The sequence below is a fragment of the Dermacentor variabilis genome, chromosome 8 (assembly GCF_050947875.1).
Source record: "Dermacentor variabilis isolate Ectoservices chromosome 8, ASM5094787v1, whole genome shotgun sequence".
NCBI lineage: Eukaryota > Metazoa > Arthropoda > Arachnida > Ixodida > Ixodidae > Dermacentor > Dermacentor variabilis.
In genome coordinates this window covers 18,917,882-18,939,712 of record NC_134575.1, presented here as the reverse complement: position 1 = coordinate 18,939,712, position 21,831 = coordinate 18,917,882, and the positions used below count along the sequence as shown (strand labels likewise).

The 21,831-nt window shown below is 47.7% G+C and overlaps 2 protein-coding genes across 2 annotated transcripts; both read left to right on the top strand.

Moving 5' to 3' along the window:
* The first annotated feature begins 955 nt into the window (after positions 1-955).
* On the top strand, positions 956-9,203 carry LOC142591306 (uncharacterized). Its single transcript, XM_075703633.1, has 6 exons — positions 956-1,019; positions 3,426-3,720; positions 6,118-6,139; positions 6,552-6,649; positions 7,503-7,952; positions 9,103-9,203. Exons 2-6 carry the CDS (start codon positions 3,447-3,449, stop codon positions 9,201-9,203), a joined length of 945 nt encoding a protein of 314 aa, XP_075559748.1. The 5' UTR covers positions 956-1,019; positions 3,426-3,446.
* Positions 9,204-10,831: 1,628 nt separating this feature from the next.
* On the top strand, positions 10,832-13,563 carry LOC142590916 (uncharacterized). The gene is made up of 3 exons (XM_075703312.1): positions 10,832-11,047; positions 12,922-13,072; positions 13,310-13,563. The coding sequence occupies exons 1-3, from the start codon at positions 10,854-10,856 to the stop codon at positions 13,430-13,432; spliced, it is 468 nt and encodes a 155-aa protein (XP_075559427.1). The 5' UTR covers positions 10,832-10,853; the 3' UTR covers positions 13,433-13,563.
* Positions 13,564-21,831: the final 8,268 nt, after the last annotated feature.

Genomic DNA, 21,831 nt, shown 5'->3' with positions numbered 1-21,831 from the left:
CTGCATGCCGCCGTTGTTTGTTCCCTACCTCCGTGTTGAACTCTCGAAGGAAACACGTCTTCACAGAGAAGGAGGCGGGGACAAACAACAAAGTAAAAAAGCGACCGAATTTCGATGCGTGCGAGGATTTAAAAACGTAACCACTGCGTGACCGTCAGAAATATTTTATGCTGATCTGGTACAACAAAAGAAATCAAGTTATTAGAGCAAACGTCACGGCTGTTTCGGCGAGTATTTTCTGCCCCGATAAAGTGGCAACACAGGGGATACGTCGCTCAAAGTCGTCGCTCGCGTGCGGTTCGACTTGTCTTGTCTTGTATCCTAAACGATATATAAAGCGCGTACCCACTATAGGGGATTGGCCAAGGGGTAGGCAGTTTTCCGTATGCTTAGAAGTAAAGCAAAACGAGATTTGAATAGTGGGTTCGACTTGCAGGCGACCAGTGGACGCGAAAGTTATCTTCATCGCATCTCTTGTCGCCATTGCGCGCGAGATCTCTTACATGGGGTTGGTGCGTAACTGTGCTTAACCTCGGTAGCTCAAGAAAGCGTCTTGTCATTTAAATTCCAACATAGCGTACGATCTGAGTGTTTTCGTTTTTAATTTCAAAGCGAAATAAAAACGATATGCAATTTTTTTGCTATAATAATTTATTTTATTTTGATATCTCTTTTCTCTATGCATGATTTCTTTCACTTCTATTTGATTATACTGCAAATTGTGCCCAACTATTTATTGCTTATTCTTTAACTTCTCAGTGAGAGTTAAGAACGTCAATTACTACGCGCTATGGCATTGCCTTTTGGTACTCAACTTTTATGTTCGCATTTCTTTCTGCTCCTAGTTCTTGCGGGTATTATGTTTCCTGCCTGGGCTACAATCTAATCCTCGCGCTCGTAGTGGGAACATGCTCTAGTTCTGGGCCATCATCACCATCGTCATTTCCTCGAGACACGTCATGCAGTTTCTGTGAAGCCAGCTCCTGCTAGTCATCGAACGTCTGTATCCTCGAACGTCTGTAAGTCTGTATCGGTGAGCGGTTATTCTGCGTCGCACGCCTCGAAAAAATTATCGCTGAAGCGTGAGTGAAAAATCAAAGCGCCAAGCTAATACGGACGGACGGAAAAAACTTTAATGGGAAAAGGACCTGCGAGGTTGCCAGCCCGGGCTCAGGCCACCCGGGCATTAGTTTCGGTGTGCCGTAGCCTTTCCACCGCTGCCCGGGCCCGCTGGATAGCCCTTAGTTGGTCGTGTAGTTCCGAGCTAGTCAGAGCGCTTAGCAATAGCTCCTCGAGAATGTCCGGTTCTGTGTTGTCCTCTACATATATTGATCTGATCTTTGCGCACTTCCATAAGATGTGTGCCATGTCTTCGTGTTCGTGCTTGCAGCGCTTGCAGCTCACGTCTGGGTATTGTGTTGAATTTACTCTGCTTAAATGTACTGGGTTTTCGAACGTTCTGCTTTGCAACCTTCTCCAATTCCTTTCTTCAGACCTGTCGAGTTGTTTGTTGGGTTGTGGGTATGCTTCTCTTTGTTTCGTGTAGTGTGTCAGTATGTCGTGGTACGTGACCAGTCTGTCCCTCTCGTCTTTTATCTCTTCTTCGTCGTCGTCGCCTCCTCCGTGTTCGCCATCGCCTCCGCCGCAGTCCTTCCCCCTTCCCCGGGGGTTGCGGGGTGACTGCGTAAACACCCAACACCGACCGAGATTTCAATTGTGAAAACTGCCTGTATGTCTTGAAGGAACGAGCATGACAATCTGTGCGAGAATGTTAGTGTTTGCGCGGGTTTTTGGAAAAAGCCCTGTTCACAAATTCGTGGTGCGTTTCAGCACATGCTTTGCCATGTTGCGTTTATGATGGCGGCACAATGCAAGTCATTGTATACCGAATTTACTTGCCTCTACAGCGTCCTTCCCGTTCACTGCGTCGCTTTGAGACATGGAACCAAATCAATCAATCAATCGATCCAGCTAGCACGCGCGTGTGCTTTTATGTGCGTCCGTACTTTTTTACGTTCTCTCGATCGATCGATCGATCGATCGATCGATTGATTGATTGATTGATTGATTGATTGATTGATTGATTGATTGATTGATTGATTGATTGATTGATTGATTGATTGATTGATTGATTGATTGATTGATTGATTGATACGGCGTGGCGCCTGACACGATGCGCGATGCGTGTACACAAAAGGAGATCGAGCCCTAAAACTATGGGATCCTATACTGGAAAGGTTTGTGGTGTGAGGCTGTTGGCCTGACTGGTCGAACGAAGAATTACGCACTCTGTAGTAACAAGTGTAAATTGGAGCTTCGTGATAAAAAGAGTGTGCTACAGACCCACCGTCTGACAAACCGACGGTAAGAAGGGGGAGCGCGCCCTATCCTTCTTATTGTGAACGCCATGCTTGAATTCGAATGAAGGATTGCGCAGATTTATACTTCTTCAACACCCTTTGTGAAGCATAGTTGTTATAATATGGGACATATATGCAAGTGTTTTAGCTCTAGAACTAGGACGTCCTGCAGCACTCAAACGCTTTGATGCGTCATAGCACGCTTTCAGCAGTAGTATAGGAAAGTAAGCGCAGTCTCGAAGTCACCCTTTGTAAGCGTTCGGTCCGGGCCTATGCTTCCCACGTTCGCCTACTTTTGATCAATTGTGCTTTGTAATGACAGATTGGGCTGAGGCCCCATTTTGTTGGACATTGAAAAGCAAGCGCTCGCACTTGACGACTCTTCGCCTTAACTGAACCAAGGAAAGCTACCCTTATCACGAAGAGGTAAACAATAGCTCAGTTTAGATAGCAAATTTATTCATTCAAAATTCTATCGTCGTTAATTCTTCCGTAAGTGGTTCATCGCTAGACAAAAAAGGAAGACGAACTATATATCTTTCGTTATTTCCCGCCGAAATTTCGTGACGTCAAATTGACGTATCCGCGCGTTGACCGTTGTCTAAATGCACTAAGGTCCGTGTCCGGCTCTTTTGGAAAACATAGTAGCCCGTCTTTATCATTTAAAAGTTACTAACTAGGTCCGAGCAGAAGCGTCAAGATCCATGACGTAACTGCGCGCCGATGCTCAAACATCAAGGCAGCGTCGCCACTATAAGGTCTTTAGTTTCTGCGCATCTTACTAATTAAGTACCCGCAGAAGTGCGCTAAGCCACTACTCCCATTTCTGCGTGAGGAAGACCTCGACTCTTCTATTTGAATGCACATCTAAGGCATTAGGCAAGCTGTGCGAAAAAGAAGTTCCCTCTTACGATAAGAGTTTCACGAATATGTATTACAGAAGGGCAAAAGTTACTCCATCCATCCATCCATCCATGTGCTAATGCGGTTCAGCTCAACCTATTTCTTTTCTTTGGGCTCCGTTTGAGCACTGCATGTCAACAGGAATTTTCTTTTCTGTTCCAGCTTGCCAGCTCTGTCGCCGTCATGCAGTACCAATCTGGATATTACAAGGATCCAGCTGCCTACGGACAGTCGTACGACCCGGCAAAGTACACGCAGACACCGTACGCACAGGCCCCGTATGGACAAGCTCCATCCGGGCAGGCTTCATACGTACAGTCTGCGTACGGACAGGATCCGTATGGAGAAGATCCGTATGGACAGGCTCCGTACGAACAGGATCCGTACGGCCAGGATCCGTATGGCCCGGTCGACAACATGCAAGAGGGTCCCGCCGATTACGAGCCAGCCCCCATCGGTATGCAATGTAAAAGCATTGACTCACCACTGGTTGCTGGCATAGCTGACACGTAATTATTGCGGTGTCATATAGCACGACGCGTAACAATGTGAAGTATCACGCTCTTGCCTGTCTTCGTCTTCACATCGTTTCACTGCCTAATACGTCGAGACAAGTAAAACGTTGTCGCGCATTGTAAGGTCTCTTTGCTTATAGTTGAGCGGTGGCTTTGACATTCAGTTATTTAGAGCAGCGTCACGCCGCAGGAAGGCGACCTCGCGGAGCGTTGTGACCGCGCATATCTGAAATAAAGCAAGCAACAAAATCCCAATAAAAAAAGGCCTCAGGCAGGGAGATACGATATCTCCAATGCTATTCACAGCGTGTTTACAGGAGGTATTCAGATACTTGGATTGGGAAGAATTGGGGATAAAAGTTAATGGAGAATACCTTAGTAACTTGCGATTCGCTGATGATAGTGCCTTGCTTAGTAACTTAGGGGACCAATTGCAATGCATGCTCACTGACCTGGAGAGGCAAAGGAGAGGAGTGGGTCTAAAAATTAATCTGCAGAAAACTAAAGTAATGCTTAACAGTCTCGGAAGAGAACAGCAATTTACAATAGGCAGCGAGACACTGGAAGTCGTAAGGGAATACATATACTTAGGGCAGGTAGTGACGGCGGATCCGGATCATGAGACGGAAATAATCAGAAGAATAATAATGGGCTGGGGTGCGTTTGGCAGGCATTCTCAGATCATGAACAGCAGGTTGCCATTATCCCTCAAGAGAAAAGTATATAATAGCTGTGTCTTACCAGTACTTACCTACGGGGCAGAAACCTGGAGGCTTACGAAAAGGGTTCTACTGAAATTGAGGACGACGCAACGAGCTATGGAAAGAAGAATGATAGGTGTAACGTTAAGGGATAAGAAAAGAGCAGATTGGGTGAGGGAACAAACGCGAGTTAATGAGATCTTAGTTGAAATCAAGAAAAAGAAATGGGCATGGGCAGGACATGTAATGAGGAGGGAAGATAACCGATGGTCAGTAAGGGTTACGGACTGGATCCCAAGGGAAGGGAAGCGTAGCAGGGGGCGGCAGAAAATTAGGTGGGCGAATGAGATTAAGAAGTTTGCAGGCATGGCATGGCCACAATTAGTACATGACCGGAGTTGTTGGAGAAGTATGGGAGAGGCCTTTGCCCTGCGGTGGGCGTAACCAGGCTGATGATGATGATGATATCTGAAATGTCCTGCTTGCCAGCAGATGGCGCTACGAACAGGCAAACCTCTCGCGGTATCCATCCTGAGGTCAAAGAGGATGTCCTTGCCGAGACTACTGACTTTACGGATGACAGACGTATTGAATAGGAAGCCAGCTGTGAAAATACATCAAACAGCCAAGAATAAAAAGAGCAGAGAAAAAAATTATGATAGTTGAAAAATTATGAACTCATGACGGTCAGGATGTTGATGATAATCATCGACAGTGACAGAGGAGCAGCCGATAAACATAAAAATGATCTCATTGATCGCGATCATCGTCTGCTCCTGTGGTGATGATCATGGTGATAATTATGATCACTATTACCATTATCGTCTGCTGCTGCTTCATGCAAGTGCAGCTCTTTTTAATGCGGGTGAGCATGTTAACCTTGTTGTCCACGAGTATAGACGAGTCCTTCAAATGGCACGGAAGTTATCTCAAAGCTTGCCTGGCGTACTCAGAAGGATTGTTTTCAACATCGTGTGCGATTCTACAAAATATGGCGAGTAGTCGTGAGGCATAAATATTTACAGTAACTAAAGGAAGGGTATCAAAGAGTCACCTAATTACAGCGTTTATGCGCTTCCCGAGTAAGTGCGGCATAGCTGTAGCAATATGCGTTTGGACCTATACAAACAGGTACCAACTCGAAATAGAACGCTTATTTTGCGCTATATAAGGACCATCATTCGACCTCTTCGTCGCTGTGGAATCGTGAAATTACCGTGGCAGAATACTCAAACAGGATAACTACAAGGACAGGTGTACACGGTGAACGCACGTCCTTATCCGTCCATTTGTCTCAGTTTATAATCTTTTCTTTTTTGCATTGATTCTTCAAGTCCAGTAGTAATCGAATACCAGCTGACCCGCTCTAATCCCTTGGTTAATAACACGGGAATATTTAATCGAACTCTTCTGCAGTTCTGCGATTAAATGTTTCCTTCACGAATTTGCTGTACTCTATGCGATCCGTTTTCACGTGTGCTTGCATCGTGCAGATAAAGACTTGTACGCCGGATAGCGCTACTGTATGCACTGTTCTAAATACGTACGAATTTTGTTTGTTTTTCTTCGTTTTTTTGGGGGAAAGGCATAAGCTACTCAAACTACCTGCTTTGTTTTTCTTGCCCTTTCTTCTCGCAGGATCTGTAGAAGCCCAGCCGTCGTAAGTAACCCCATTTATAGTATAGTGGTTAACACGTATGTTCCCAAACCGTCCGATCCTTCTGGGCAATGCGTCGGACAGTTGGTTGCTGGACCAGCTGAATTGTGTTAGTACATTTTGAAAACCGTTGGGTTGCACGCTCTGAAGGATCGATGAAAAAACTTCATCACCATTGTAATAAACCCGAATATAAGGTGCTTTCCACCACGAATTCTATACGGGGGCTTTTCATAGGATGTGGAAGAGTAAAGGAAAATGCGCAGGGAACATGATCAGATGGGACCCAACAATCCTAACTTACTGAATGCCAGGCAGGAATGAGTTCGGCCGCTTAGTTTCCTCCTCAGATGTCACCTTCTTGCTTGTGCGCCCACGTGACCCGCTTTGCTATCTTCATTTTTTTTTTCCGCAGAGGGGGCAGCGTGTGGCTGACCGCAATGGTGCTGTGCATCACCATGTTGCTTCTGACCGTCATTTTAGTCACCGCTCTGGTATTCCTGGATACCTACGGTGAGCCCCCTTTCCTTCGTTCACGAGTTTTTTGCGGAGTTTCTACGTGCGTTGACTTACATACAGGCTGCTAACACAAGAAATCTGTCGTCCTCTGTCCCGCTCTCTCTCTCTCTCTCTCTCTCGCTGTGATGACGTCCTGAGAGGAAGCTTTGTGACAATGATGATTCATTTTCGATTCATTCAAACGCACGTGACACGCAGGAATACTCTGATTTGAGAACTGCTCGAACAAGTTGAATACAATTCGCTGCACTTAAAAGAGAAAGATAAATTATGCGAGGACGCCAAGGAATGCTGAGCACGGCATGTCAAGTTGAGAGACATGCATGAAAAACAAACAAACGTTGGATCCGGCCAACTCTGGTAATGGTTGTGCGATACATTGTCGGATATATGGTCGAAACAGGTTGTCACGTGCCCTGCAGGCTTGACTTTTCTGCAACGTATTGCACGTTTGTAAGCCTCTTCATGAACACCAGTTTCAGTTCGACAAGTCATGCTATGCTGTGACCGTAGTGAGCGTTCTCAAACGGGACCATTCCTGCTCGGACGAGAAACGCGCAGGCGGGCTGAGCCTCCCTGAACGCCGCTCGCGAGGCTAAAGTATAACATCGACTGCGTCATGAGTGGCTCGACAAAGCCGGCATCTGCGCTCACGACACACGTATCTCAGAGTAACGGTTTCCTCCCTCTGCACAACGATATCAAAGTTTGGTGCGTACGCAGCGAGGTTGCAAAGTTAATGCTGTAACATGCTTTCTTTACATCGGTTTTAGCAGGCGACCCCCTTTGACTGCTTCCTTAAGGAACGTTTAATTCACGTCAACATAAGCACGTGTTGCGCTCGCAGAAGACGCTCCCTTCAAACCGGAAGAGGTCGACTTCCCGGAGCTCGGCGGTTCTTCTTCTGGCAGTTCCCTGCCTGATCCAGTGCCTATTCCCATGGCGCGGACCACACCGAGGATGCCGGCGTCTGTTGCCACTAAGACGCCCCCCGCAGTGCCAACGATGGGCTCCACAGCGCCCACTATGCGCCCCACAGCGCCCACATCGTACCCTGCCAAGCCCTCCACAGTGCCCGCTGTTCGTCCCACGACGCCCACGATGCGCCCCACAGCGCCCACAGCGCCCCTTGCCAAGCCCTCCACAGTGCCCGCTGTTCGTCCCACGACGCCCACGATACGATCTTCAGCGTCCACAGAGGCCCCTGATACCACCACGGAGACCTCCCCTGATAAGACCACGCAGCCCCCTGTGACGACCACAGAGCCCACTGGCACACCGTCCAAATACGATGAAGGCAAGTCTAACTCGCCGCGGTATTTCAGCGGCTATGGTGTTGCGCCGCTGAGCTCTACGTCGCGGGTTGCAGAAAGTGCAGAAACGCTCGTGTACTTAGGTTTAGGCGCACTTTATAAACCTGATCTGCATGCTGCTAATAGGATTGATATCGGAAGACAGAATAAGCAAGAGACATGCTGACAGGCAGGTGAGTAGATAGACAGACAAAAAGGTAGACAAAGACACATAGATAAGGAGGCAGGCAGAAAGGTAACTAGGTTGTCTAAAGTTATGTTTAGATGGATGCGAGTTGTGGTTGTTGCCAACATTTCGTGGGGAGCCTGAACATTTGAAATTTGTTTAAGGCACACTTGTTCAACACATTACGTTGTCCTGCCAAATGCATAAAGTCAAGAAGTTAAATTGTCTGCATCTATGTATATATAGGTCAGTTTGCCGTTTCGGAACCAAAGTCAATGATTAACATTACGATTTGCTTCGTGCTGTTGTTAAAACATTTTATTAAGGTAACCATAAAACGGATTTCCACCCCAAGGACGTGTGTCCATTAGGGCGGGGGGAGCGACAAAGCAGGAGGTCAGTTAAGATATTATCGAACACCTTTGAGTCCTGTAGAAACCGAAATACTGAACGGAGTATGAGGCACCATCTCTCGTTGGAGACCAGTCGGAAGACGCGAGGCGCCGAAATTCTTAGGCCTCAGAATAGGAGAGAGGATAGAGATCGTTCCTCTAAAGTGCTCGGCGAAAGCCGAGCAGAGCCAGAGTATATTTTGCCGATCCAGTAGCTGGTTCCCTGAATAGGAGCAACAAGAGGCTGATTGCAAGGATTGGAGGCACATCCGGGCACGGTGGACTGGTGCCGCTGCTGTCTCCGTGACGATGCCACGCATGCGTGTGGCTTCAGTACGAGTAAACTTCCATGGCAGAGGCGCAGGATTTTCTGATTGGATGTTCTGGAGCACAGTCCTTGGAGCCTCCTTCGCCTCTACCAGGAATGTGTCCGGGTAGATGGGGTATGGGTCGTCCGGCACTATGGCCAATTCTCTGAGGGGCAGGAAGAAAGCTCTCTTGACATAGAGCTTGTTATTCGGTTGCCATTTACCCCAGAGTGAACGCGTATCAATGTGAGGCGGACAGTGTGGCCAGCCTCGTCGGCTATTCACATCGCCAGGTGTGTCGAGTCAACAGCATCACTGTGCGAGTCCAACCGGGCGCAGGCCCTTATGGAGGCCGGCGAGTCTGTGTAAACAGTGTGATAAGCGAAGGCTGCAAAAGGAGGCTTGAGGACGGCGTCGGATGCAGCGGATATCGCAGTCAGTTCCGCCGTTATTGAGTCTTTGCAGGTCGGGCGGCGGGAGGAGCAGGCTACGGCGGTACGCGGGCAATATTGCGGTACTTCTGAAGCTTCGTCACCAAGGGCGGCGTTCTTTGCAGACAGCACAGTGAAGGGGAGAAGCGTCGCGAACTTCGACTTCATGCCGCCTTGCTTAAGAAAACTGCCTCTCTTGCGTGATCGGCATTGACGTTTTGGGGAATCGGTGCAAAGTCCCCGGTCAGGAGCCAATCTCACGGAGCAGGAAAAGAGAGCAGACGCATCGAGGCGATTGGCAAGTGTAGAAGCAGGTGCATGCTGCCAACGAAAATCGTGACTCTTAGACGGAACTGACGTGAATGCTTGGCAGTCTCGGCTAATGCCTTCATCGGAATCATCCAGGGCCATTTGGGCAAGGCGTTGCAAAGGTGTGAAACGCGGCAGGCCGGTGACGACCCACACCGCTTCGCGGTTGAGAGATTCCAGTATTTTTTTTTTCGTTGCTTTTGTGTCAGACTGTAGAAGTCCTAGTGTCACACAGCTCGTGAGATCAGTAGAGCAGTCACGAGACGAAGAAGAGTCGGCTCCTCTCTGCCCCCGTTTTTGGAAGCGATGCGGTGGATTAGGTAGAGTATCTGGCGCCAGGTCCGAGTGATGTTGCGAATTCATGCTGCTGCATCAACATCTGCGTCGATGTGGAGGCCTAGAACTCGAACACTGCTTTGTCAGATCTCCCGCGGATCTTAAACCGGCTAGAAAAAAACACCAAATTAGTTGCTAAATATTTGATTGGAGAGTGGTTACAATGCAAGAGTGAATTTCCTCTCTCTTGAGTGAGTAAAATTCCACTCAGCAAGAGGGAGTTGAGTATCGACTTGCGGCTGCAGAATTGTTCTTGACATGATAGAGACAAAACCAAAAGACCACAAACGGCAGTGAAATCCAAGCGAAGTCTGCAGACGATCTACAGAATTTCTAATATTATGCTTATAAGGTCTACACGATGAGCGTTGGCTCTTGTTACTAGAGCTCCTGTAAACTTCATACTATATTGCCTATAGGAAGGCAATGCAGTCTATATTAAGCTTGTCGATACTTACGCTTGTTTATAAGTGATATCTTGCAGTAGTCGCCTTGTCTCCAGGGCTGGCATACCCGGGTGATCGCTTCTGGAGATAATCTGACTTTCGCCAAGGTTTGCGCGACTAGCACCAGGCGCCACGGCGTCTCAAATTCTGTGATGCTGGAGTTGTGAGCCAATGACAAAAGCTGTAGCAGTGCTTTGAGCCAATCACGGCTCACAAGATGGCAAATGGGACAGCTAGCCGGAATTCGAACAATGTTTATAATAGCAGCGCTGTGTTAGTCACGTTAAATCTCATGTGACCCCCCGACGATACCGTCGCAGAACTTCTCTAAACCGCACACAGAGAAAATAAAAAGTCACAATTGAGGCACTGAAGCGCAAGAATTTTAGAGAAACTGTGTAGACTGTTGAAATTTACGTTTGGAAGGTGCGCGTTGCTGTGTTTTCCTTACGAATACTTCCTGCGCAGCAATTGACAAGCAGCCCCTGGTGTGCACCATGGGCGATAGGATTCTCACGGCTCTGCACTTCCCACCGGACGCGCTGTGCGACTACATCTTCTTCGAGTCGCTGTACAAGGGAGGCCGCAACCTGCTCACCGACAAGGCGACCTACACCAGCAGCCTCTACACTTTCCTCCTCGACCACCGCCCTTACCGACGTACAAGCCTTGGCGTCGGCTTCGCATTTGAGTGAGCGGCCGGAGCCATGTTTAGTGTCCCAAAGCGCTTACAAGTGCCCCAGAGTGTCCCCAGCCGTTTTAGTTCCCCTAGTGGTAATTATTAGTGGCCGCAATTTTAGCCTCCCTCAATTTGTGGTGCTCCCTAAATTGTAGCTACCCCATCTTTGCTTTCAGTTCACCGCGCATGCTTCCGTGATTGACACGTCGCCTAGTTTGCAGCGACCTTCTTATGGAATTGCCTGTTACGAAGTGACCGCCGCAATCTGGCACGTCTGGCCTCGCCGCGTCGAAATTCGCGTGCTTCTATCTCCGCCAGCCGCAAAACCGCGTCGTCTTGCTCTAAGGGACTTTCCGCCCTCGCATTGGTGTTCCACTACTTTCGGCAGGCTGAAAACGTCAGTGTACGTTACCTGCTTCTTTCTCGTTTTACTGCCACCGGACATGGAGTACCCTAAAACTCGTCAGAAAGCCATCTCGTATCGAAAAAATAAATCATGACATTACACTGTGAGAAGGTGGATCACCAGCTTAGCTTTTTTACCCACGACACAAAGGTGACACAGAATTTTGGACAACGGTGTGAATACACTTATTGTCTTGATCGGTGTTCATCGTGATGATAGGTATACGCACACACTTTCTCGTATCAGCCCTGTTATTATAATATGAAATTCCAGCATATTCGTGTATAGGCTGGAGTCCCAATGGGCAACGCACCTTTGAAGAGCGACGGCAGGAATAGAGACGAGAATCCAATCGTCGCCGGCGGGTGGAAAAACCATCGATTTAGATCGTGCTCAAAGCGTCAAGCGCATGCGAGACGTCGCTCGTCCTAGGCGCCTTGCCCCTCTGGACTCCGGACTATACGGGTCCTCCCCATTACGACGACAGAAGAGAAGTGAAATTCAAAAATAGAGAACACCAACCTGTCTTTCTGTTTTTCTTTTTATATATGTTCGCGTGGACGATGGGACCACCACCCCGACGAGGCGGAGGTAAGCAGACACGCCTCATGTTTCGACGGTACTACCACCACCACGGGAGAAGGGAACGAGAGGAAACTAGATACGCAAGCGCTTGTGTAAGTTCGGCTGCGAAGTTCCAGGGTGAGGTCGGGGAGTGCAGCACCTTCCACCAAATGTAATAAGATGATTTATTATGAGGCACTAGGCACAGTCTAGTAGCACTGGCAGTAGATGAACGCTGATCATGCGCACAGCCGACACAAGAGCGCCTTCTTCGTCTTCCTCTTCACCACACTTGGAACACCGAAAATGAGACGGCGGTGCGAACGTAGACTTGGCCGACGCGGTTCGGCCTTTTGGGCTAAGATCCGATCGTAGCATCTGTTCTTACCCTTGCGCCTGGGACCTCTTTGGGTCTGCAGGAGTGACAAGGGTAGTCGAAGGGTGCGTTACAGGTCCCGGAGCCTACTACAAGGAGTTCACAGGGGTACATGCGCCATTGCGCTTGGACCCTCTTTGCAGCATCTTCGGGACCGGACCACATTTTTTGTTGACGCTGAACAATAAATGCCCGGAACCCTAGCCTTAAACACGGCTTTGCCGTAAAAATGCGAGCACGACGTGGACTGGCACCTTCAGTACACATTTAGCGGGGGCCAGTCGGCGTTGGGCGGTTCATTGCAATGACGGATGGCTGTCCCACGATTCCAAGCGGTGACGTGAGTACACGCTATGTATAGCCGACAAGATCATTTCAGTGCCCCTTGAATAAAGCATCCAACACGCCTTATCGAGGACAAGAAACAACACACTTTTCACTTAGTAGAATACAACTAGGAATATAACTGGTGCACTCCACTGATAATGGCTACGATACCGGTCAGTCCTAATGTTTTTTTTAATCTTTTCATTTCTGCAGCTATTTGGCGACGGCAGAGGACGCTCTGAAAGTGAGGAACCCCAGTCCACTTGCACCCTTCTGGAAACAGGGCATTTTCCACGTCGGTATCCTCGACACACCAGCGACGGCTGCTCGAAACCAGACGAAAGCCGCCATCGCCACACTGAAGGTACAGTTTCACGTATCGCACATTTGAAGCGAAATAACACGAAATGTCATCGGAAAAATCAAAAGTGTAAGTGACGACGCTTTGGATCCATCGCCGTTAACTAGCTGCGGGTAAGTGGAATAGGTCCAGTAACCAATACGGTTCAACGAGAAATATGCCCGCTGTCGTTGTTTTGCGGTATGCCTTCTAAGAGTTGTTGTAGATGGACTTTAACGTTTCTTTTTTTTTTCCACGCAGGCGATGAATCGGCTGCTTGACACTCAGAGGGCGCGGGGCAACTTTTCAATCACGGCGCTGGCTATGCCGCAACCGGAATTGGGATGGAGTTTGGCTTTTGCCGCGGATTTCACGTCAGTTTAAAACCCGCTTTAGCACAGTTATTGTTGTATAACGTGCGCTTGGTCAATTGCCGGGACTAACACCTGCAGTGTTAAGAGTTAGCATCAAATCGTTGATAAAGACAGACGGACTTTCCTTTGTTGGGTAACTTTTTGTGGCAAGTCAACGTGATTTTAGCTGCGACAGATGGCAGCAAATCAAAATCCCACAAAATAAAGCTCTGATAACCATAACTATCAACCTTTCGTGTCAATGTTTCGGTTCCCACCGTCTGGTCAGAATGAAAACACAGTTCTCAGCTATGAGCTGTCTCATCGTTGGCGTATTTCCACCTCGCTTTCATGTGGTATACAATGCTTTAAGGGTAAGGGTGGTAACCATGGGAGAAACCACCGCATTTAACGGTGCGCTAATGTAACATAACACCCGCGTACCCAGCCGCTGTAATGCTTTCGAGTGCCGTGTAAACAATCCATGTTGGATGTAGGGGATGTGCGAATATGCAAATGTCGTATACGAATTCGAATTGCATTGTTATTCGATTCTTATTCGATGCGAGAATCCACTGTTTGAAGTAACACTTGCTGGAGACTTCGGAGGGAAGTACAAGTTGCCAACTGTGGCCCTTTATGAGTGACTAAGCTTCAGGGAAGCTTTGATTGCTGCGCAGAAGCATCGTTTGCAGAGCGATTATGCGCATAGAGCAGTCAACTTCTTGCTCGATATCCTTCAATCAGGATGCCGCATCTTTAGGCGTCTGACCAATAATTCATTTTCTCAAATGAGGCAAAGCGAAAAACTATGTGGATAATCTCACTACATTTGCATCCCTTTAAAGAGATCGGCGGGGACGTACCAGCGGGATTTGCCATTTTTAACTAGCACACCATTAACGCATCTGGTGCCGTGCTGCCCTTGTGTCTCATTAATGTCATCACGAGGTTGCTCCAGATAGGAATATCTCGCAATTGTTTGGCATTTACAAGTTCTTCAATTGACTATAGGTCCGGTTATAAACTGCAGTGCCTGGTTGAAGTTATGCACCTAAGCCCTGTGTTCCTTTGTTTTTACCAAGCGGGAACCAAAACCTCTTTAATTTCATATTGCTCGGATGTGAGAAAATGCTCGGTGTAGCATTGTTCATTATGAAGCCGTTATTCTTGAATGTCGGCATTCTGTGCGACTAGGAAATTTCGCTATTCAAGTAGCTCAAGGGGAGCAAGGTATTTCGGGTAGCGAATTTCGATATCAAAAAACACATCGTGCCAGAAGGGCTCGTCTCTCTACAGGCGGTCGAGGATGCATCTTGAAATGAATTGTATTCGTTATTGTTTGTTTTCATCCGTCATCGCGAAACAGTCGGCTCCGCTTCACCCCGTACCTGACCATCGCGTTCGGTCACTACCGGTTCGGCGACAACACGGTCCCGCTCTGCGCCGTCATGCCCCCAACGCGTCACCCGGACGACACTCCTCCCGATGACATCGACCCGGACTACAACTTCGACCTGGTTGGCACACGTTTCACTCTACACACGCTTATGCGCGCAACCCAGCTGCCTCGCAAACAATGGCGTCAGTAGGTAGCATTCTCAGCAAAACTTTGTACCGTGTGCGAATTTTTTTCCCATACATTAAAACGCAGACGGCAGTGAGACACTGCTTGCGTGGACAATGATTGACAGCGGCTGCGCTTATAACGCGGTATCTTGTTCAAAAACGACCAATTTGCTTTTCCCGAAGTCTTTTGAAGCGAGGAGGGCGAAGTTACCAGCAACCGGGTACTAACCGTAGTTCGCCTTATGGGTGGACCACCGTGCTTTTAGGTGGCGTATTGACACTTATAGCGCCCGAGTTCACTGAAGCAATGTTACAGCGAAGCTTTTAATGCGACTAAAAGCACTCAAAAAACATTGTGTCAGTTTTCTTAGTTTTGTGAAAAACATATACTCGATCAGGAAGCCTATATTTTGGAGAAGATGCGGGTAATGAGGGCAATATGGAGCCAAATCTTGAAGTGCGTGCGTATATGGAAAGGCTCTGAAGCGTCACGAGTGTGGTGTTCACGATTGGCGCACAGTGTAGAATGCAACGTGACATAACTACGAATGTCACCAAGGTCAAACTTTAAAAACTGACTGCTCTGGCGAATCTGTGTGATGTTCAAGGCGTTAGGATCAAACACAGCTTATGCAAAAAAAAGTGCAGTAGACATTTGCAGCTTCGCTTAAACTGTCGCGCTGTTTTAGACCAGAATGCTTATATCGTATTCCAATTTCTTTTTTTTTTGAGCCGGAGAATTCAATTATGTCAGCATATGCGTACAAAGACGTGTACATTATAATCGTAACTTTATAAAGAAATATGCGCTCATGATGATTCGTCTACTTTGCAGTCGACCGCCGTGTTCACCCTTCGCGAGCTCTTAGCCTTCGGCAAGAACACTAGAGGCCTCGTGTCAGTGACCTTGAAAGGGCGTTGGACAAAGCCTCTGTTCCCAAATATCGTCGACTTCTTTACGCGTTGTTCATCGGATCCAAACATCGAGTCGTTCGGCAGCTACACTGAAGTAAGCGACCGTAACGTATAGGGTCCGAAATGTTTGGTTGGCATGCTCGAACTTCTATAGGAAGCGCTCCACATTCCGTTGTTAACGACTTGGTGTTCCGGACACCGGACACCGGACGACGCCGGACATTTAGAAGGGAGGTGTCCCTACTCCTCCTGGACCGTTTAGGTGACGTGGCCTGTGATGGACAGGAGGATTTCGGGGCGTTGGCGGTGTTGTAGATTAGGAAAACACCAGGAGTGCAGCTTTATAACGAAAGCAAAAGGGGCGCAAGATAGATGAAGATTATTTTCGGGTACAAGATAAGTCCCAAAAGGTGCGAATTTATTTTAGAGCATGCTTTGCAGGTTCGATGAACTACGGTCGTGTAATCGATGCCTGAAGCTAAGTGCCCGGCTCTAAGCTTGAAATGGTGGCAGGAAGTCAGCGAGACAGCGTTTCTTCCTGTGTCGCCTAATGAGATTTGCCTCTGAATATACACCTAAAGCGAATAACTTTTTAGCTAGACAATCTCTCGACCAATCTGAATGAAATTTGTTGTTTCAATAGAGAAAGGCGCGCACTACCGACTGCAGGAAGCCGAACATTGACTTAGGACTGGAAATGTTTCATGAAAGAACCCTAAATTGTTTAAGTTTAAAGAAACATTAACCACGAAGTTTACAAATCCATAAATCATCACACAAAGGCACATAACAAAGTTATGTAATATGCATCTGTTCGGACATCTAAAGCGGATAAGTTCTGTACGCAAGTTTAGGTTACAGGAAAGCTGACAATGCTTAGGAAGATTTTGCAAGCTTTCCACACACAGATTAGCGGTGTACTTGAAAGCGGTCCAAAATACATCACTTTTCTCCTGTTTAGATTTCTAATATAGCTGCAGTTTGCAGAATTGGGATATCATAGTTTTTTACATAGTAACAGTTTTGAAAACTCGCCTGCTTAAGATCTCATTTCTAATGTTCTAATTTTCAACAGTTTTTTATAACACTCTTGACGCCTAAAATAAATAGAATATGCGCTGTGCAGGCGGCAACCTTAAACATTTCTACTTAATTGTAACAGACCTCATCGAATTCGGGGCAGTGGTTGCCTAAAAAGAACTGTGCTTGCGTTGCTTCCTATTTAGATAGGACCTTCGCAGGTAACGCATTCTCCTTCAATATCGTTCGTACTTACGGGGGGGGTGGGAGCGAGTACATACCTGAAAGTTGGGACACACCAAACACGACAGCAGCTGTCACACTCGCGCCTGTCACCGTCTCCGCGGTGTTTACCCATCACGTGGTGTTGCAGCGACCGACCCGGATGCATACCATCCTAAAGATTTGTTTGCGCGCTTTTGCTTTCTCAGGTGTGTCCCGGGGGTTTTTCTGGTGTCGAAGCTGGGTTAAATTATTCGGAAAAGCACTACGCCGTTATTACCTACATCGAGAGCATGAAGCGCACCTTCGTCTACGACAACGAGAAGGCATTTGCTGCCAAGGTGAACAACAAACTTTTTTTCTCTAGAAACCTCTCACGCGCCTAGCTGCACCGCTTCATACAGGCAGCAACCACTATAAGCGCTTATTGAATATTAGCGGCAATTGGTAGGGGGCCTCTTCGAATATCCGTCGCTGGCACTCCCGAACTGCACGAGGAGGGGCTTTCATCCAATGAGCGTTGGCGCATGCACTGTTACGGGCTGTCCTGGGCAGTCCGGGACGACCAATCGAAGAGGCCCAGTGTCCAAATGCCCAGTGTCCCCGGCGACCGTTGTCACATGACTGAAACTGTGGGATTTCGAAAGCTCTGCTTTGAAAACTGCGCGTGGTGGGAGTGATTGGGGGGCCGCAAATCCGTCATGGACGTTATGTTTTAGGCGTCGCCTATTGGCTAAAGAAGCACTGACACATATTTCAAAGTTGTAGCAACTACCACACGCGTCTCGAACGTATACGGACAATGGCTGGAATATGAATTTCACGAAGCTACATATATTTAAAGTTGATGCTGGAGCAGGTCTTGACGTCGCTGACATCTTGGTGACATCATGACGCATTATAATTTCGCTCTGGCCGCAAACGGAAAGAGCCAGTCCATGATGACGCCGTGATGCATCCACCTCCTGGATCAAGACCATCATGATTTTCATCAGCCTATTTTATGTCCACCTTAGGACGGAAGCTTTTCCGAGAGATATGCCGAATTTCCCCTGTCTTGCGCCCACCGACCCCATCTTACGCCTGCAAGTTTCGTGATTTCATAACGCAAGCTAATTCTCTGTCATCATCATTTTATCTTTTTTCGTTCAAGACCGCGATGGGGCATTGCATAAGGGGGGTGGCAGCAGAACACATTACAGGGCGTGTTATGACATAAAAGATAACAGTGAACAAGAACCACATACAGAAAAGATATTGTTAAAGGGCGACGGCAAAGAGATTTCTCTCCTGACGTTCATTGACTGGTGATTCATAAAGTTGTCTCTTCCTTCCTGAGGGAAAGACAAAAAGCACAACAAAACATTTAGGGAAAAGTCGTCCTGGACTGCGCTTCCCATCCCTTGGCATCCATTATGTAAAGTAATGGTCAGCCTATTACCTGCCCTACGCATGACATGGCTTGCACAGCTCCGTTTATTCCTTTAATTGTCGACCAGTATTTCGGCTACCCCGTTTACTCTCTAAGTCACACCGCTGTCTTAATGTCTCTTAACGTTACCCCTAACATTTTTCGTTCCTTCGCCCGTTGTGTGCTCCATGCCTTCTTTTTAACCTTTCTAGTCCCTCTTTCGCGTCCCCCGGAGAAGGGCAGCCAATCAGACGCATTTCTGGCTAACATACCCTGCCTTCTCTCTTCATTTCCTCCACATCCTGCTTCATTATTTGTCAAGCTCTAAGTTCCTCTCCTATATGTTGGCACCCATTGAATTTAATGATTGTACACTTCTGATTGTATATCTTATTATTGCCGCAACCTAAATGGTTAGTGGAAACTAGTGCTATATTAAATTTCTTTTGGTGTGGGGGGAGGTATTCTCGCGGTCGCCATTATTTATTTTTTGTAGAATTTAAAATGTTCTGTCCTCTGCTTAACACAAGAAGATGACAAGCCGGAAATGTCGTGTTGGCGCTCATGGCAAAGGACACATCGCGCCTAACCTCTTTCTCTAACCTGCTGTGCCGGCCAGCCCAAGTTATGGTGCCTCGTAGGGGCGCCTGTTACTGCGTATAGATATGAAATGTGTGTAGAACCACTGACCTGAAAATGTTATAAATGCAATGCACATACGTGTAACTACAGTTCAATGACACGTTATTGTGTGTATATATATGTATATATATAGACATCAATTAGTCGTATCATTAGAAGCCAACAAACACTGACACCAGGAACAACAGAGGGGAAATTACTTGTGTTTAATAAACGAAGTACCGAAACGACAAATTAACGGAAATGAAAGTGAATGAAAAAACAACTTGCCGAAGGTGGGGAACGATCCCACAACCTTTGCATTTCGCGTGTGATGCTCTACCAATTGAGCTGCCGGGCGCCGTTTCCCCGTCCACTTTCGAGGGTATTTATGTTTCCTAGTAGAACCATGGAAGTGTTAGCCAGCGCCACCACACGTACGAAACGCGAAGGTTGTGGGATCGTTCCCCACCCGCGGCAAGTTGTTTTGTCATCCACTTTCATTTGCATTGATTTATCGTTTCTTTAGTTCGTTTATTAAACACAAGTAATTTCCCCTACGTTGTCCTTCCATGGTGTCAGTGTTTTTTAGCTTCTTATGATACGACTATATATATATATATAACTATATATATATATATATATATATATATATATATATATATATATATATATATATATATATATATATATATATATATCCACCTGCACCTCCACCACTTCCCCCGCATGGTTGCAGGAAGAAGGCAGGCCCACCGTGAGTGTAAAATAATGTATATTTACAACGGGTGTATATCGCGTTCAAGCAACGGGCAGTCTTCGTCTTACCCTGGTTCAAGTCAACTTCTGCTTTGCCTTCACCGTAGCAATATATATATTGTTACGGGAAGGAAGAAGCGTGCGTCTATTTACAGATGGATTTTAATGGCTGGGCCAACAAGCGTAGAGAAGCGACAAAAACTACCCTCTTCCTCGTCGTCTCTCAGGCCACCATCATAGTCCTCTTCTTCACACATTAACGACTGTGGCATCACCCCCTCGAGTGATGCGCGACGGGGGTGATGACATAGCGCCGAACGGAGCGATTGAGACGGGGCCAGAAAAACCGTCGCCGAAGTCGGTCATAGGTCCGCGTAACGCCAAGGTGTCCAGCGGTGGGAACGTCGTGCAGTTGCTGCAGTACAATCTGTCGCAGATGAGACGGAATGACGGTTAGGAGCTCGGGCTCGTCTGGGTGCATGTTGCGGCGATACAGGATGCCATTTTGTGGTACAAACGTGTGAAGGGATGGGTCAGAAGGATCAGAGAGCAGGCGTTCGATAATGAGGCGTAATGACTCATCACGTCGTTGTTCAGCGCCAATGCCTTGCAAGGCAGAGAGCGAAAGAACGCAGATCGGTGCGACATCCACTAAGCCGTCCGGTACATCGATGGGATGACGACACAGGCAGTCGGCGTCCTGATGTAGACGACCCGACTTGTAGACCACAGTGTATGTGTATTCCTGCAGCCGTAGGGCCCAGCGACCCAGGCGTCCGGTGGGATCCTTGAGGGAGGAAAGCCAACAAAGGGCGTGGTGGTCGGTTGTAATTGTAAATGGCCGACCATATATATAGGGTCTGAACTTGCCCACCGCCCAAATGAGGGCGAGACACTCGCGCTCAGTAATCGAGTAATTACGCTCTGCGGGAGAGAGGAGGCGGCTGGCGTAGGCGATGACGCGGTCGTGCCCACATTGGCATTGAGCTAAAGCTGCGCCGATGCCGTAGCCACTAGCGTCAGTGCGGATTTTCTGTCGGAGCGGAGGCGTCAAAATGGGCGAGAACAGGAGGTGTGGTGAGCAGCGGGATGAGCTGCGAGAAAGCAGACGCTTGTTCAGAGCCCCAACAGAAAGGAACGTCTTTCTTCAGGAGGTCAGTCAGGGGACGGGCAACATGGGCGAATTTTCCCACAAACCTGCGGAAGTATGAGCAAAGGCCAATAAAGCTGCGAACATCTTTGGCACAAGTTGGTACAGGGAAATTCTGCACAGCATGAACTTTAGCGGGGTTGGGGCGAATGCCTGACGAATCGACGAGGTGTCCGAGCATGGTTATTTGGCGGTGACCGAAGTGGCACTTGGATGGGTTGAGCTGCAAGCCAGCGATGCGAAAAACAGAAAGAACTCATGAAAGTCTTTCAAGATGAGTCGCAAAAGTGGAAGAGAATACGATGACGTCATCCAAGTAGCACTAACAGATGGACCATTTCGAACCACCCAAGAGCATGTCCATCATCCGTTCAAAGGTCGCCGGGGCATTGCACAAGCCAAAAGGCATTACCCGGAACTGATATAGGCCGACTGGTGTGACGAATGCGGTCTTTTCGCGGTCCATTTCATCTACGGCAATTTGCCAATATTCAGAGCGAATGTCTATAGATGAAAAATAAGTGCACCCTGGAAACAATCCAGAGCATCGTCAATGCGGGGAAGTGGATATACATCTTTCTTGGTGATCGTGTTTAGATGACGTTAGTCAACGCAGAATCGCCAGCTGTTATCTTTATTTTGGCGAGAAGAACACGGAACTCCCACGGGCTGGAAGAGTGTTCAATAATCCCTTTGGTAAGCACCTTGTCAACCTCGCTCTGGATATCAGAAGGCGACACCCATTATGGGCATCGGCGAACAG

Bases quoted from the DNA above. Each gene is read 5' to 3' on its own strand.
- LOC142590916 (XM_075703312.1), top strand. From the start codon at position 10,854: ATGGGCGATAGGATTCTCACGGCTCTGCACTTCCCACCGGACGCGCTG. The intron at 11,048-12,921 runs GTGAGCGGCCGG...TCATTTCTGCAG, and splicing joins GGCGTCGGCTTCGCATTTGA to CTATTTGGCGACGGCAGAGG. The intron at 13,073-13,309 runs GTACAGTTTCAC...TTTTCCACGCAG, and splicing joins CCGCCATCGCCACACTGAAG to GCGATGAATCGGCTGCTTGA.
- LOC142591306 (XM_075703633.1), top strand. From the start codon at position 3,447: ATGCAGTACCAATCTGGATATTACAAGGATCCAGCTGCCTACGGACAG. The intron at 6,140-6,551 runs GTAAGTAACCCC...TTTTTTCCGCAG, and splicing joins TCTGTAGAAGCCCAGCCGTC to AGGGGGCAGCGTGTGGCTGA. The intron at 6,650-7,502 runs GTGAGCCCCCTT...TTGCGCTCGCAG, and splicing joins GGTATTCCTGGATACCTACG to AAGACGCTCCCTTCAAACCG.